This window comes from Grus americana, chromosome 1, assembly GCF_028858705.1.
Source record: "Grus americana isolate bGruAme1 chromosome 1, bGruAme1.mat, whole genome shotgun sequence".
NCBI lineage: Eukaryota > Metazoa > Chordata > Aves > Gruiformes > Gruidae > Grus > Grus americana.
The window spans coordinates 118,711,368-118,729,778 of NC_072852.1; the positions used below are offsets into that span (position 1 = coordinate 118,711,368).

Below are 18,411 nucleotides of genomic sequence, written 5' to 3' on the forward strand. Positions count from 1 at the left end.
AAATTCTTGAATAATCACATGCTTCCAGAAACTAGGACTTCATAGCAATAATAAATGTAATAAAAATTGGGAAAAAGGATGTTGGTATCATCACTCTTTAGATAACTCCAATGTGGCGCTACAGCAGTTTATGGTAAGGAAAGCTTTTGGGGCAAGAAACTGGAAGGCAGCAACTCTGAGAAGCATTTAAAGGTCAAACAGGACAAACAACTTGGTGTGAGCTCCTGTTGTGATGCTGCAGCAAAAAGGGGTAATGGAAAATCCTTGTATATTTAAGCAGGAAATTAGTAAACAGGAATAGCAAGGATGAATAACTGGGTCCTTTATAGAGTATTAATCAAATGGACACTGGATTTTTCTGTATAATTCTGTTGTCCACTTAAAAAAAAAAAAAAACCAAGTTGGAGAAAATACAGAAGAGAGCCACAAAAATGATTGAAGGACCGTAAAGGCTTATAATGAGAGATGAAAGAACACCATCTGTTTGGTTTATCAAAAAGAAGATTGGGAGGTGACTTGATTACTGTGTGTGCATACTTCCAAGGGAAGAAAATACTGGGAACTAAAGGACTGTTCTAGAAGAAAAAACATACCAAGGAGCAATGTCTGTGAACTGAAACCACAAAAGCTCAAATTAGAATAATGCATACATTTATAACTAGGAGTTTGATTAACCACAGGAACAAAATACTGAGGGAAGCAGTGGTTTCTTCCTCTTTTGATGTCTTCAGATGAAGGCTGTATCCCTTTATAGAAGATACGCTTTAGGCAAACAGGAGTTACTGAGCTCAGCACAGGAGTAAATGACTGAAGTTTAATGAACTGCAATGTACAGGTTAGACCTATGATCTAATGCTGCTTTCTGGCCTTTAAAGTCTATAAGCTATGACTCAATGAAAGCCATAAGCCCCATGATCTGTGGAGGCTTTGGAGAATTTCAGCCTTAACTTACAAAGTCTTTAAGCTGCCTTTTTACTTGCATGACCAGCATTGAAAATGTAAAGCAATATGTACTGATCTCTTGCTATGAAAGAAGCCAACAGCTGGACTCTCTTTCTGAGGGTGGCTGGGGTGGGGAAAAATAATAATCTCTCACATACACATTAAAGGTAGGGTATGCCTCAGTGATATGCAACACTTAACTAATAGGAATCTGGGAACTGTTTCATGCTGTAGGGCTGAGTAACTGATTTCTTCCCATGTAGAGGAGTGGTTTTGATGCATGCTGTCTTTTCTTGAGCACTTACAGCTCCGAAAGTTTTTCTTTTCTGTTTCTTCGAGTGGTGGAACTAACAAACTGGGTCCACTGGATGACATTCTCCTGCTGGGGCAGAAGGGAGTCATCCAGCAGGGTGGTTGGGCTCCAAAATGTGGGGATGATGAGGTAACAGCAGTTTCTGAATCTTGGAAGACTGCAAGGTTACATTTATGACTGACTGTAGAAACTCAGTGTATGGTGCATATGTTCCCTGCTTAGTGCAGGAGACCTAGTATGTTGTGGCGCCTTGCAAAATTCTGCCTAGTCAGCAATAGCTCCAGAACTTCATGGAGGCATGGGAGGAGTTTGCCCCTTTCCTCACCTCACATGTAGCATCAAATTAAATATCTGTCAGGCTAGTAAGTCTAAGCTGCTACGCTCAGCAGCAAAGCATTTTGGTACTAGCATGGTGGGGGGTACAATGCTGGCAGAGGTTGGTGAAGCAACTATTACAGGGTGCCCTGTCCAGAGGTGATAAGCATTTTGCATGTGTCTGAAACAGTGGCTGGCTTTCAGGGACTGAATGTTGAGGATTGCACCAGGATTATTGACTACACCCAGCTCCCCTAGCATGCTCTTTAAAGGAAAACAACATACTGACACAAGCTGGGATGCACATACTACAGTTAAGTCAGGACCTTAAGCCCTCAAATGATGTTGCTGTCAAAAGTGTGTCTGTACCAACCATTTTTGCAGAAAGTTTTCTTTAACATCTAGCAGCATAGAGGTAGGCTTGAAGCAGGATAGTAGCACTTATTAAACCATCTGGAGGTTTTTAGGAAATGCTGTACTTCCTGAACCATATCTATAAGAATAAAGAAGGAAATTTTTGTATGAAATATCAGGGTAGTGCAAGCTGGGTATGACTATTTAGTGCATGTCATCACTGCAGCTGAATACAAGCAAGCAAGCGAAATAAGAGATATTTGCACTGCAGGTTGACAGAGACAATCAATTAAACAATGCTGAGAGGGATTCAGCATTGTGTGCTGCTCTTCCATATGTGTATTTGGAGTCAGACATTGTGTGTCTTTTATTGGTTTCATATGCTTTTTCTGAGATTTTAATCCTTTAAAATGCCTATAGCTTCCCAACTTTTGCTGACTTTCACACCAAGGCGTGGTGTACTAAAAGCAATTTATTAACATTCGCCAGGGCAGACAAAGGGAAAAAGGAGTATTGTAGTTATTGTAGGCATTCCAGTTGTCTGCTAACAACTGTGTAATTCTTATATGATTAGTTATAAGCCTAATGTAAGTAACCCAAGGAACATGGATTACATTGTGTCAGGCTTTGTCCACTTGATGCTTTAAGGGCATCATTTCAGTCAGCTAAGAAGTAAATGCCAGTGCATACCTTTCCTCTCATGGAAGAACATCTTCCCAGCACACATTTTGTTTGATATTAAAAGAAGGGAATAGAAAATTGTATGTCTGGAAAGATCTTTTTTACACTAAGTTTTAAAGAAATTTTTCTATTAGTACATATGCAAAAGACAAATGTTGACAGGAATTTTTATTTTAATTAATTTGAAGATATTTTATAGGAGAACTGTTATTGAAAGACAATGGTTTAACATGATGATACTGTTACCACTGTCTGTTAGTGTTATTTTAAACCTGAGAAACCTAGAAAATATTACTATTATGGATGTAGAAAAGTGGAAAAGAGGGCAGACTGCTGGCACTCCATTAAAAATCTTTTTTCATTGGTAATTAACAGTAAAGTGTCCTAAAGAGAGTATAGTGTCTCAGACTGCAAAAGCTATTCTTTTCCTTTCTGCCTAGTGCCCTGTTGAGTTTCTTCTCTAGGAAAAGTTTGGAAACATCACTTACAGTAGCAAAGGAAAATTTGGGCATATGCTAGCAAACGGCTGAGTTTGGATGACAGGAATGAGAAGAGAGACCACTTACCCTCTGCAGCACTGACAGGATTCTGGACACAGTCACAAAACAGAACAAACTGTCCAAATGGGGAGGAAATTTGGACAGTTTGTGCAAGCTTGGAACTCTAGGACTGAGGCTAGCAACAGAACTGATTGCTTTCCTACCACAGCAAGACCATTACCAGGGCAAACCAAGTCAGCCCACAAACTTCAGTTTTGAACTTAGTATGTGCATAGGAACTTGCTTGCTCTCTCCCTCTAGTTTGCAATTTTGCCATGTAAGGCATTTATATTTTATCATTCAACTAGTGCCACTCATTTGCTAAAAAGAAGATGGAGTATTCCCAAAGGTATACACTTAAGCCTTCAACCTACATGTGTATATATGATGTTGCAGTGTTACAGGGAGAAGGGAAAGTACGTATAACTGTTTTATTTCTTCTCTCTTACTTGGAATCAGTTTTGACCACACATACCAAGGAAAGACAGGGAAATGTTGTCTTGGTTTCGGTTGGGATAAGAATTAATTTTCTTCCTAGTAGCAGATAGAGTACTATGTTTTGGATTTAGGATGAGAATAATGTCGATAACACATTGATATTTTGTTTGTTGCTAGGCAATGTTTACACTAAGTCAGGTACTTTTCAGCTTCTCATACAGACTCGTCTGTGAGTAGGCTGGGGGTGCACAAGAAGCTGGGAGGGGATGTGGCCAGGAGAGGTGACCCAAACTGGCCAAAGGGATATTCCATACCATATGATGTCTTGCTCAGCAGGTAACTTGGGGGAAGCTGGCCAGGGTTTAGACTGCGGCTCAGGAACTAGCTGGGCATCAGTGGTCTGTGGGTGCTGAGCAATTGTGCTGTGGATCACTTGTTTTGTATAATTATTATTATTGTTGTTATTGTTGTTATCATCAGCATCATCACCATCATCATCTTCCTATTCTGTCATATTAAACTGTATTTATCTCAACCCATGAGTTTTACTTTTTTTTTTTTTTTTTTCCCCCCAATTCTCTCCTCCATCCTACTGGGAGGGGGGAGTGAACGAAAGCCTGTGTGGTTATTTTAGCTGCCTGCTGGGTTAAACCACCACAGTTGTTTTCATACATCTCTTTGCATGCAGTATTTAAATTTGCAGAATAGTTTTAGTCACAGTCTCACTTTTGCACTGTTCTTTCCAGCATAGCAATAATAAAGATGGTCAGTATGCACCAGGCTTACAGGTCTGATGCCTCATTTTCCACTAGCTGATCTCCAGGCCTGCTTCTGAACTTGTCATGAGGAAAGTCCATCGAAGGCATTTGCGAGCCCTTTCTTGTGCTGGCCTTGTTGGTCAGTTCTGAATTCCCAGAGTCAAGGGCTACCCTAAAACTGTGTGCACTATTATACAAGCATCTCTTTTGCGTGTGTCCTACAGTGCTTTTACATCTTTTTTGTTCTAGAAGATGAGTCACCAACATTCAGAGTTAAGGGGTAGAAGTTGTGGTGTTTGTCTCTCCTATAGCTCACAAAAGCTGTAGCCTTTTTACGCTCACAAAAGAGACTAGCCAAATACTTGCATACTCTTTTAGTCAGCAATGTGCTGTGTGGGACCCAGATGCTTTGCAGATTACACAAGAATAAGAGCAGAACATGTGTGACTTTATAGTATAGAGGAGGTAAGATGAAAATAACCATCTGAAAGGGCAAAAATATGCAGAGTGTTTGGGGGATGGGCAGTAAAGTGTTATCCAGACGTGAACTTGTGGTATCTGTGTTTCCACCCTGTAAAACAGTCCAGAAGGAACATGGAGCGCAGTTTATCACACGTGTGCCTTGCCTCCAGAGGAATGCACTAGCTTGAGGCAAGCACATGTTTCTGCACAAGTTGTACGGGAGGGAAGGTAGAAGCAGGTGACCGTGTGCACAGTACTTTGGTCTATATGTGCCCTTTGAGAATAGTTTTCATCTCCTATGCTATGGCTGAAATTCGACATTGCACCCAAGCTGCCATGTAGAGCAAACACGAATCATTAGCTGTGTCAAGAGCTCCCAGTTTTACTGCTGCTTCATATCTTTCGTAGTGACAGATGAAGCATACATTCTTAAAACAGCACATGGTGTAGCAGTGTGCAGTTTGCATGCTGATATATGTTAATTTACAAAAGGGTTCTGCAACAAAACAATGCCATATTTTGCTAATGTCAAAACTTGGGAGTTTTGGGAAAGAGATATAAAATAGTAGCTTTTACCTTAGAGAAAATAAAGACTTGAGAGGTGAAGCTGTGGAAAAAAAAAAAAAGATGATATTATTTCTCAGTCCACTGTGCAAGCAGCATGCAAACCACAGAATTTTGTGACTGTTTTCTTTCAAAAGAGATGAAAGATGGAGTGGAAAGCAAAGATGGATTTCATAGTTGCACCCCCAGGGATGGACAATTCTGGTTTCCATGAAGCTAACCATAATTTCACAGAAATGCTTGGAGAATCCTGTTTGGCAGTCATGTGCAATATGAGTGAATAAACGTACAAATATTCTTCATCCAAAATAGCAAGACTAATTTTCTTTACCATTACATTTATTCTGTTAATGAGAGTAAAAAAAAAAAATAAATCTGTAAAATATAAACAAGTTATTTTATTCTTGACTGGTGCTTGCAGTCAAACTCTATTGCATGATGTACTAGGCTAAAGAAAGATAAGGGATTAATGGAGAAGGCGTACTTTGTAGAAATGGTACTCAGTGCTGTGAGAAAGAAACACGTCTTCTGTATAGACAGCAATGTTTTTCTATGTTCTCATTCACAGGTTGCTGTGTTTCAGCTCTCTAAGGATGTTAACATATGGATAAATTTGGACTGGGATTTGAATGAAGCCATTTAGTCTCTGCCTTATTTATAGCTTTTACTGAATCTACTCAACTACATTGTAGCAGTGCTTCAGGGAGGAAGCCTCTGTAAGATGACCAGGCAATGTAGTAATATATTAGTAGAATAGAAAAACTTCTCTGAATCTGATAAGGGAAACATGGAGTTTGGCTAAACAATAAACAGTGATACATTTGAAATGGACATCTTGGACACAGATATTGACTCTGACTTGCAGTGCTTCCCCCCATAAAACTCATTATAAATGATACCTCAATTTTATTAAAATATCTGCTAATAGACGTATTGAAAAAGTCATGATCTCAGTAACATCAGTTATACCCTTCCAAAGAAGAGCAGCAGAAAAGATAGAGAAATCTGCTCAAAGCATATAATCACGTTGATCAAAACTAGTATTGTACTTGCATAATTTTTCATTTCTAACTATTACCAGTCACCCAGTTGGGGAAAAATGGAAAACTGGAATTCCAGGAAAAAAACTGAGGGTCTCACAGGTCATTCTTAAAAAGATTTCAATAAAAGTTTGTGGAGCAGTGGGGAGAGGACAATCACTTTCAAATGTTAAACATTGATACAGGGCAAACAAATCAGAAATTTGCTATCATAAGTAAATCCAAGTTATAACAAATATTGGAAGTGACTGGAATAAAAAATAGGTCTGCGATCGTGTTCCACCTAACTGGATAAAGAGAAGCACTATGCCAAAAATAAGGGTAAACATTTAGAAAGAACCCTAAAGCTCTGCTTTTCATCTCTAACTCCTGTAGTAGATAAACACAACACCAATAAGTTCTGGGAAATGTTAAAAAGCTGTACCAAGATGGTTGATCTGCTTTTCAGGAAGCTGTCATCAGAGCCTTTCAAGATACTTAGCAATTTAGAAGTGGGGGTGGAGGTTTCTTGTTAGCTATAGCAGCTATTGAGACATTTTCTTGACTTGTGCTCTGAAAAAAGCTTGAACAGAAGAACATACAAACTTTGAAAATTATTCAACTCATGAAAAGCAGGATCAATTTCCCATATTTTTTTTTTTCTAGGAGAGGGAAACAAGTCTGATTCAGTTAAAGAGGGAAAATAGATGCTAACATGGAAAGTAAAGGGGAAGATGGGAAAAGCAGACCCATGCTGCAATACTTACACCCATAAAGAAAAACCATGTTAAAACCCTTCATAGCAATACACAGCTGTTTGTCAGAATTATAAATGGCCATGGCAAATGCTAGAGAAGGTGCAATTAAACAGATAATGTGGTGGACTTGCTGGAATAGTAGGTATTTGAAAGAAATGGTGCTGAGTACAAGATAGAACAACAGTGAAATTTATCTGCCATCTCCATGTAGTGACTGCTCACTTTTTTTGAAACCTCAAGTGGCTGGGAGAGGAGTGGCTGAAGAGCAGCCCTGCAGAAAAGGATCTGGGGGTGCTGGTTGATGCTAAGCTCCATATGAGTCAGCAGTGTGCCCTGGCAGCCAAGAGACCAAACCACATCCCGGGGTGCATCAAACACAGGATAACCAGCCGCTCAAAAGAGGTGATTATGCTGCCGTGTTCAGTGTCGGTGCAGCCTCACTTTAAGTACTGTGTGCAGTGCTGGGCCCCACAATAAGAAGGATGTGAAGGTCCTTGAATGCATCCAGAGGAGGGCAACAAAGCTGGTGGAAGGGCTGGAAGGAATGTCCTGTGAGGAGGGACTAAGGACTTTGGGCTTCTCTAGTTTGGAGAAAAGGAGGCTGAGGGGCTGAGACCTCCCTGCTCTCTGCAGCTTCCTGAGGAGGGGACATGGAGAGGGAGGTGCTGAGCTCTTCTCCCTGGGATCCAGTGATAGGCCGCATGGGAACTGTTCAAAGCTGCACCAGGGGAGGTTCAGACTGGACATTAGGATTACTGGAACAGGCTTTGTAGAGAGGTGGTCGATGCCCCAAGCCTGTCAGTGTTTAAGAGGCATTTGGACAATGCCCTTAATAACAGACTTTAACTTTTGGTCAGCCCTAAAGTGGTCAGGCAGTTGGACTAGATGATTGTTGTAGGTCCCTTCCAACTGAACTATTCTTCTTCTCTTCTCTTCTCTTCTCTTCTCTTCTCTTCTCTTCTCTTCTCTTCTCTTCTCTTCTCTTCTCTTCTCTTCTCTTCTCTTCTCTTCTCCTTGTCATCAGTTTCCCAGTTTTTCATCTTGCTTCTGGAAGTTGTAGTCAATGGGGCAATATAATTTATTATACCTCCTGCGGTGACAAATGTGAATTTACAAATGAGATTTTTTTTCTACTCCAACATATCCCCAATGCTACACTGTGTGAAGACACAGCTGTCTCAGTTCCAGGTGTTGTGAAGGTGCAGTTGGAAAGTACAGTTCACCATGGGAGACATTGCTGTGCTTAATGAAGTCTGTGTTTCTTGCAGCTCTAAAAATGCTGTTTTGTAAATACATCAACTTACATCCCTACAAACACACAGAGAGTACATACATGAAGATTACAGTGCTGTAATAGAATTCTTTTAACCATTATCACTAATAATTATATGAAATACATCCTCACACAGAGAAATGGTGTTTCTTTGTTTAGAGATGAAAATATCTTCATATTGGATCTGGTTTTATTTCTTATTCTCCCTTTTCATAAAAGAAAAAAACAAAAACAAAACCGAAGCTGGCAATATGTAGTTATCAATATCCATAGGGTTTGAATGGATTATGTCTTCTTCTGTGATACATACGGAAGACAAAAAACAACAAAGATTGTTATTAATAGGATTTTTTTTGTGTGTTAACTCAGCTGGAATATCTCCATAAGACTTTCTAGTCTACTCAGTAGCATTTTATTTCTTGTCCTTCATTAGCTGAGGTCTGCAACCTGTTGTTTTCATATTTTCTCTATAACAAACAGACATAGTTTATACATAGACTTTTAACTTTTTCTTAACACTTAAAGGAAAGGTGTTAATACCACTTACAGTGATGCATTTATATAGTTAACATTTCAGAATTAAATACAGTGGTTAAGCTTCGGTTATTAGATCATATGAATATTCTCTAGTGCTTAAGAAGGCTATTTTCCTTCAGTGTTGCTTATATTCTGGTTCAATTATAACATTTTGCTATTCATTTTTCTCTCTCTTAAATTTCATATATATGTGCTTAACCCACAGTTGTCTCAACATTTAACTAAGCAAGAACTGATAACACTCGATTGGTTTCCTCTCTGTTTCAAACCTCTTTTACCTTCTTGCTAGCCTAAGATTCTTTCTGTTATTTGTATGTGCTGTGCTTACATGTTTGCTTGAAAAAACACTAGTGATATCAATAATCACATTACTAGGTCTAGACACTTTGTGTTGTTATGTTTTTGCAGTTTTTGAAAACTTAATTCTGATTGATAAAATTGCTTAACTCTTAAGAATAATTAGTTACAGTCACCTCTTTCTTAAGCCTGAAGTGCTTATTTTACATTTACTATTTTTACATTTACTCTCATACTGTCCATATTGTTTTTACATGTACATTTGCATTATATTGCTTTTACATTTACTGTCTTCCCTAATTTGAGACTTTTGCTACATCCTTGGACATCTCCAGTCATTCTGCTTTTACAGCAGGTGCTGGCTATTTATGCTACTGGCTTTTTTCCTGCTTTATAACTGAGCTTTCATGCCTACTATCTCCTCACAATTTTGTGATTAACCTCTGCAGCAGGACAGCATGCATTATTAATCACTCTTCTCACAGCTCATCTGATTTCTCCTATTTGAATACTCAGCTTCTACCCCTTTGCTTGCTAAACCTTTAAGTACCTCATTTTCTTTTTACAGTCTTTTCATCAGAGTAGACCATCTTAATTCCGTCAGGTACAGCCTGGATGTGATACTATAAGTTTTGCATTATATTGATGGATGTGTTAGCATCCAGCAGGATACCGGCACTCTTTATTTCCCAATCAGCTTTACAATTACAAATCCATTTTAGTTCTTTTTTTGCTTTGCTACCCCCTTCTGCCACTTTCAAGAGTATTGAGGAGACACACTGGCAAAGGTATCGGTTAACATGAATACTAATTCACATTGTTCACAGTCTTGCATATCTAGGTTCTTTATGTAAGGGTTTTGGTCTTACTGCTCCTTTATATTTTGCAATCTCTTGATCAGGTCTAGAGATGGTTTTATTCCCAGCAGGCACACAAAAACACACATATGTGCACAGAGCTCACCAATGACAGATCAACACAGACAGCAGAACAGTGCTTTTACAGGCACCACATACACACTAATAGCACTCTCATAAGCATGAACAATATGAATGGCCTGGTCCTGCTTTTCCTTGCCAGCAAGTCAGTCTCAAAGCTTGCTAGCAGATCTTACACAGAGTCACAAGGATCTCTCTCTGGTAGCTTTTGTATTCTTCAGCTCCAATCCTGCAAACAAGATGCCAGATGCCATGTAGCACCTGCACATTATTCACTGGGCACCTTGACTGATCATGTAACAACCCCAGCTGGCTGGTTAAAAATTCTGCATCCACCTGTGCTATGGGACATGCTGCATTACTAAATAACTGCCTTAGCAGTTGTGATTGTCCCAGACAGTCCAGGAATGGTCAGGCTCTCCTTTAGACACAAGCTGCTTTTTCCTCCCCAAAATGGCAACTCTCACAGTGACACTGAGCTCCCACACAAACACAATCAATCACTCTTAATACACACAGGAGGAACGCTTATTATCATCTATACACTACTTTGGCCTCTTCAGGCAGAAAGGCAGTATGTTACTCAGGGCCTAGATTCTGTTTGGCCACATGGGCCTTCTCTGCTTTTGCTTATGTAAGGCATCTTATTATCACTTAGCTCAAGCCTCAAAAATGGAAGCTCCCAGATGAGTCCCCAGTTACCTCATGGGTAACTCTTCCCTCTTTAGATTGCGGGCATGAGATGTAACTGATTTAAGAGACTAGTGTTTGTTGGTTCAGCAACACACTACTAAAAAACTAAGAATTCAATGATCAATAATTAATAAACACATCATTCTTAAATTACATTTATGTCATTTTGCACTTGATTATACACAACAACAAAGCTACTGATTGTTACTCTTCGGTCTCACAGATCACATGCAGCTACTATTGAATTATAATTCTATCATCCTTCCCTCCCCATACCGCTTAGTGCTGGGGTGCAACTCTATCCCTCTTTACTCTGTCCTCCTACACCACACAGCATCCTTGACCTTGAATTCTTTTTTTTTAATCACCTTCCCGGTTTCCTAGAGAGCCTGTAGCTAGCTAGTCATGTTCCAGGGGGACATCTTGCTTACAATCTACCATCATGAGATCAGGGAGACAAGACCTCTTCTTAAATAATGAAATTATTACCAATTTTAAATAATAAAGGAAAAATGTTATCTTGCAGTCTGGGTAATACTCTAGATTTAGAGACACCTAAAGACCACACTGTGCATCATAGCCTGTTCCTGGTGGAATAGTGAAGTTAGAGCTAACTATGTTTCTGTAGCACTAGTCTGCAGTAACATTTAAAAATGAAGGAAACAGCAAATATAAGGCTGAAGAATAAGGTGCCTGGAAGGAGCTTATTACTGAAAGAGTCTCTTTTAGGTCTTGTGGCAGGACACTTCAGAAGTTTAAGGCATTGCTTCCAATTCCACTAGTCATCTCTTTATATAGAAGAATCTAAAAGTCATTAAAATTGCTAGCAACTTCGTTCATGTCCGAAGATGGTCTTTGTACCCTCATTACTGTGCCTTAATTATTTTTCTCCCTGGACACCCTTGAAGGGAGAAAGTTACCTTTATTTTGTGTGCATGGGTCTGTGCCAGAAAGAGAGCAAGCACTAGTGTTAGATCGCTGTAGAAAATCTGTACTGAAGCCATGAATTGCACCAATGCTCCCAGCTCCCAGATCCATTCTTTACTCATGAGAACATGCTTCAGCAATAGTAATCTGTACTGTATGGCTTCCTCCCACCAAATTGTATACATTTGTATTTAAAACTCTACAGTAGATGTGCCTGTTAATTTAAGTGCCTGTTTTTCCCCATAAAGATCTAACTGGCATTAGGAAAACAAATGGAAAATTAAAATACTCAGGAAGGCTGATAGTAGTTGAGATGCACTTCTTTTGCATTTCTTTTCCATCCTCACTAAATCATTTTTCTGTGGTTCTATTTTCCGACCTTTAAACTCAGAACTTAATGTAGTTTATTGGTTTCCAGGTAGTGGTGTGAGGCTCAAACCACTGCAGGTGTGTGGCTAAGAGGTGTTAATTGGGTGATGGATGCACAAAAATCTGGAACACAATAGTTAAATTAAGACTCCAACTGATTACAGTGGACTTTGGATCAAACCCTGTGGGGCATTAGGAGGTAATACACATTGCAACAAATCTGAAAACCCCTCTGCTTCCCTGATTTTCCTATTCACAGATGTACCAAATGAATTCTCATTTCCTAATATAGTTAGGAAACTGCAACTTTCAGTAAAAAATTTGGAACTATTAACGATATCTGCACTGTTATTGAGAATAATTAATGTTAAAGAGAATAGTAACTTACTCTTAGCAGAAAATATGTGTGTACCTGAGCAATATTTAACATGAAAACATTTCTGGAGGGTATCTGTGAAGACATTTATTTAAAAGCCATCTACCAAGATGGTTTTGGAAGTCAGTGAAACAGGTAATAATATTGCATATGGAAGCCAGAAGTTCACCAGTCTGGGTGAGTGCATGGCTACGTGTAGTCAAATTATTACAAAACCAATGAATTTTCTTGTTTCCCATTCTGCTATTCTTCTGGAGAGTACCTTCATTTTCCTATGCTCCAAAGGAGGCATTTCCTTCCCTTTACCAATATGGACTGGTACTTAGCTCTTCAGAAACGAGGTGATTGCCTTGTGAAGGGTGGTAAAAACAGAAGTTTGGAGACCTAGTCATGCCGACTTGTCCAACTTTTACAGGGAATCCTAACATGAAGGTGAAATAAATCCTGAGGGAAGAGTTTGAGTGGGAAAGTAGAATGGCTGACTTCTATTGCTGTCTAAGGCTGAGACATAAACACATCTGTTAAATCATGAAAAGCGACGTTATGGACAATTTTGAAAGCCTCAGTAATAAATAAACACTGTGGTTTATGCTTTCAGAATATGAAATTGAGAGATCATTTTTCCTGAGAATGAAGTGTGTCCTAGCCAAGAGGAATGCAGGATTGACATGCAGTGGCTACAAGGTAATGTATATAATTGCTCCCCCCCCCCCGCCCAAGTATTCAACAATTGACAAGTTTATTTATTTAGGTTGGGTTTTTTTACATATGTGTAGCTAAAAGCAAAGTCTCTGATAAAAAGAATTGGAAGACATGCAAAAAATGCCACTGCTGATTGCAGATTCCCTTAGTAATGCAAATCTAGACTGTCTCACAGTGAGTTGGAGTTTGCTTTGTGGCACATTCCCACATCCTGATCCCTGATCTTCCAGATTGGAGAACTGGCTGGAGCACAGCCACAGAGGTGCAAGGAGAGTGCACAGCCACAGAGGTGCAAGCCAGGTCTTATTCCCCTATGGAACTGGAGGCAGGTGAGGCAGGAACCCAGACACAGGAACTTGGAAGTCTTCCCACATCCCTCCGCCTCAATGTTACTGTGCTTTGGCTGAGCAGCCATCGAGTTGCACAAGTCACCTCTTTGGCCCAACCAGAATTACCTTAACATTCATGAAACTGTAATGTTACCCTAAACAATCATTAATATCAACTCAGCGTTGAATAGTACTAAACCACCAAGTTTGTTTATAAGTCTTATCACTTGTATTAATTTTCTGTTTATTACATGAAATCAGAAGCCAGCAAATGCTGAGATTCTATAATAACACCTGTCATTCAGGTAGACCTTATTTTCAACTTTACAGTGTGCATTTGCTGCTTTTTGAGCTACACAGTATAATTCTATCACTTAAGCATCAGGAGAGAAGGGTACTTCACATACAGTCTGGGGAGGATTAATTTTGTTTGAGTCATGCAAGAGAAGTAGGGCTCTTTTCAGGAATGCGTTCAAGATCCAGATATATATCTGTCTATTTACACTGCTATCTACCTGGTTAGACTGATAATTCTTCATTACATGGACCCCTGTTTGCTCAGCTGCTTCCCAGCAAAAATGATTCTGTCTCAAAGCTGAATCTGAAATCAGATAAAAGAGTAGAGCTTGTAGTGGTGGTATCTCTGTATGGTTTTTATTTTCCCCATTTATGATTTCTCATTAGGGGGATCACCTTCTTTCTTCTTTTGCTCACTATTAAAAGTTTGTGTTGTGAAACATTTAAGGATGTATTCATCTAGACAGATGTTGGCCTAAATTTATTCTCTCTGACTGTAACTAGAGTCAAGACTTAATAATTTTGAAAATATCACCCGAGTAGCTGAAGTGCAGGAAAAACTCATGAATCAAATAATATAGGAATTAGTAGGATCTGCTGAGGGATCTTAAATTTTGCTTGCTACTGTACTTTTGCTAAACGTACTAACCACTTGGTGATTGGAGGGGAGGAAGAAAGGTTATATAGGAGGAGTCTATTTAAAGGTGACTGTTTAGTATGATGTTGTTCAGGAGTACTAAATACAGTGGAAATTAATTCCTTTCCACTGGACACAGTTAAAAGTCAAACAAATATAGAAATTATGCTGAAGGAAGTGTAGTATGCCTCCTGTTTGGACTAGAAAATTGGCAGGAGCATGAATGATTTCTAAACACCAGCACTACATTAAATAAATCTTATGTTCAGGAAGAGTCTCCAGCTAACAATTTTACTCTCCTTAGCTGACATTGTGAATTTTTACATTCTAACACTGAAGTTTTCACTCTTGGAATTAGGAATTGTATATGAGGATTCAGGAATGTGGTCTTAAGACCCTGGGCTTGGTCACATGTCTAAAGAACATCACCTGAACTTGACTGGAGAACTTAAAACTCATTTCTAGTGCATTTACATATACAGCTGTTAATCTTTATAAATGTGATGCATGAATCTCCACTGGATTTTTAAAGTGTCTGGTTTTCAACAGAATAATAACTCATTAAAATGTAAATGTTTATATATTCCTCTCCGTGTTTGTGTGAGAGGAGGAGAGTCATTTAAAAAAACAACTTCCAGGTTTTTTGATTAATGAACAGGAATTCTGACTGTATCTGCAAGAAATCTATATCACAGAGAGTTTAAAGTATTAACTAGAAAGCAGTCTAGATAGTCCCAAAGAGCATGTGCTTTAATATGGATTAATCATGTTGGCAGTAAACACAAAAACTGCCTTTACTGTGTTTTAATCTCTGTTTATAAATTAACCCCACTTCTGAAGCCTTAACAGACTGCGCAGTATTTAAGTGTTGTAAGGGTGTATTGCTTCATAACCTCATTGAAACTGGCTGGTGACCTGACTTGCAGCCTCTTCCATTGCCATCAGATATTGAATGTGTTTTCTTCTCATGCCAGGTGATCCATTGCAGTGGCTATTTGAAGATACGGCAGTATACGCTAGATATGTCTTTGTATGATTCCTGTTACCAAATCGTTGGACTGGTGGCTGTAGGTCAATCTTTACCTCCCAGTGCAATCACTGAGATCAAACTTCACAGTAATATGTTTATGTTCAGAGCAAGTTTGGACTTAAAATTAATATTCCTAGATTCCAGGTAAGCAGCTATTTAATTTCTAGCACAAAATGTTTTAAAAGTCAAATGTTATCATCAGCTACTGTGGTTTCCAAACAGATCAATATATTCATGACAAAACAAAGCAGTCCAAAATAGATCTGGAACACAAAGACCATGTGGGTGCTCAAAGCCCTTCAGGTAGCTAGATAGACCATACTTTGTCTTGAATGTCAACATATAAGAGCCTGTACAATTTATCCTATAGCTACCCATAGCTTCAGAGAGTCAACTAAAGCCTTCTTGCTGTGAGTAATAGACAGACGAGCAGTAATACTTCTTTACCTTAAAGGATATAAACTTTAATATACAAAGCTAGTGAAACGAATAAGGATGTACCATCACCTGTAATTAAAACAAACAAACACACAACTGAAACACTGAGGTCAAATGACTTGCTGAGGTCATCCAGAAAGCTTTTGATAGAGTCGTAAGAAAACATAGTCTTCTGCATTTTAGTGTAATGCCTTAACAATGAATTGAACCCTACTAATGAGGTTGTTAGAATGAAAAAGGATTCAATTGTTTACTACATGAAAACACAGCCTTCTTAAAGAAAACTTGGAACAACAGCTATTGTTGAGGAAAGAGAACCCTGCCTCCACTCTCATCTGATATAGCTCAAATACCAGCTCAGAAGAGAAGAGCACAAAACCAGAACTGAAGAAGCTGTGAAATGATTAATTCCTCTCTTTTTGAAACATGGTATCTTTTAGTATACAATGACACTTTGTACAGTGCAGTTCAAGATACCTTGAGGGAAAAAGCCCAATTCCCAGATGATATAACAGATTTGGTTATTGACAAGATGATAATTCTTAAAAAATCCCTGCATGTGGAGCAGTGTGTCACACACTCTCTTATTTCCCTGGCATGCTGCATTTGCAAGAAGCAGAAATTACATTCATGTGTAACAGTGAAAAAGAGTCTATATCCAAGACAGTAGGGAAGTTTTGCATGGCAGGTCAACCATGCAAGAACATGCTCTTTCTCCATGCTAAGTCAATGAGATAGTGGGCCATCAGCTGCTAAAATACAAAGACCTAGTTGTTTCTGGAATCCTTCCTCTTTTTTTGGCATGCTTTACTTAATATAACAGCCACAAAGCAGCACAAGGGCTTCAGCAACATGCCTTTGCATGTGGAAAAAAGGAAATGATGTGCCTAAGAGGAACTGCCTGGAGACATAAATGTCTTCAAAGGAGACAGTATAACCAGAGGTGTTGACAGGATCACAGATAGAACCAGTACTGTTGCCTAGCTCTGTTTACCAAAGAGCAGATGGGTGTCGTCCACACATGGGACAATCAGGGGTATTAAGCATTACCAAAGCCCTTTGCTCTCACAGCTGAGCAAACCAAATCATATTTGCTCAGAGCGGGGACATATTAGCAATAAGACAAAACTGTTTTCAGGCTTGCTTCTGGTATCCATACAAAGAAAAGTGTTGCTAGATATTTAGAAGTAACAGTCACAGCAGCCAGGCCAGTGTTAAAGTCACAGGAAGGAGCAACAACAAGCCTTTCTAGACACTTAATACATGTAAAACATGCAAGAGTTCATTTATCAAGGTCACTGTAAAAAGGAGACGGTTACTTCCCTCCAAAGTGATCTGCGGCTTTTGATTTTCATGGTGCAGCCTATTCATTCATTGCTACATGATTTACAAAGACTTTAAAGAACTCTAGAGGGCAGAACTGATCCCTGGGGCAAGTTCTGTTTCCTTCTGTGTGCCCTCTCATACTTGAAGAGCAACCTTTGGAGCCCAGGGTCCCTACAGTAGCTTATTGAGGGGCTGGGTTTGTGTCAAGGAAGTCAAGCAGCTGAGTTTATTTCCAGATTCAAACTTTTCAAAAGTTTGGGTGTCCTCATAACTGTTAATGATGTTTTTTTGGCCCACGGGAAGACCAGCTTCAAAGTGATGCTGCACCTCCAGAAAAACTAACACCTGGCTTAGCTTTCTGGCATTTTGTTTGGTTTTGGATTAGCTGTTTCTGTACTCACCAATTAAGTGAGCAGGATGAAACTGCCACCCTTGTTTTAATTGCAATGAAGTCAGAAGGACCACTGAAACCTGAACAGGATTTCACCGGCATTTCACCATGCTGATAGGCTTAAAAGAGAATTTGGGCCCCTAGAATCGTAAGCCAGGAGGGCCAGCGCACGCTGCAGAGGAGAAACACAAGTATATATTGACATATCTTCCTGCAGAAACCGAGCACATGTGCTCACTCTGTGTTGGCAATCTTTGACTGAGGCAAAGGCATGCAAGAGTTTCCCAGATGAAGGCATAGCTAGGGGAGCTATGGATGTATTTGTACTGTATTTATAATAAATCAGACCACAAAGGCATTTTTTGTTGTTGTTGTTTTTCTGATTTCCTTCAGAAGAATCCCACCCCATAATGTGCTCTCTCAAGTAGAATGTAAAGTCCCCAGTCCCTGTGGGGTCCACATGATTGCTTAATGTTAGGGTAAGAGTAAAGAAGATGCATATTAGTTACAAAGGGAAAGAAAAGTAATCAACGTTTACATTATCTGCAACCCCCAATGATATGTCGCTTGAGACCCCTGTATTCATTAGTCACTGATACAGTGCATCCGCATTGGTGTTTAAGTTCAGACCAGAAGTATCTTTTTGAAGTGAATGTCCTGACGGCCCCCACTCATTGCACTGCAGTTCATGTCATGAAGAGGCCTTAG

At 39.3% G+C, this 18,411-nt stretch overlaps 1 protein-coding gene across 3 annotated transcripts in view; it reads left to right on the forward strand.

Annotated features, from left to right (window-relative positions):
- The window catches only part of SIM2 (SIM bHLH transcription factor 2), a 62,004-nt gene that overhangs the window by 23,419 nt on the left and 20,174 nt on the right, over positions 1-18,411 (forward strand). For all 3 annotated transcript variants that reach the window (XM_054813827.1, XM_054813826.1, XM_054813828.1), the window contains 2 exons: positions 13,152-13,237; positions 15,493-15,692. In XM_054813827.1, coding sequence (XP_054669802.1) covers positions 13,152-13,237; positions 15,493-15,692 — 286 coding nt within the window. The remainder of the gene's footprint in view (positions 1-13,151; positions 13,238-15,492; positions 15,693-18,411) is intronic.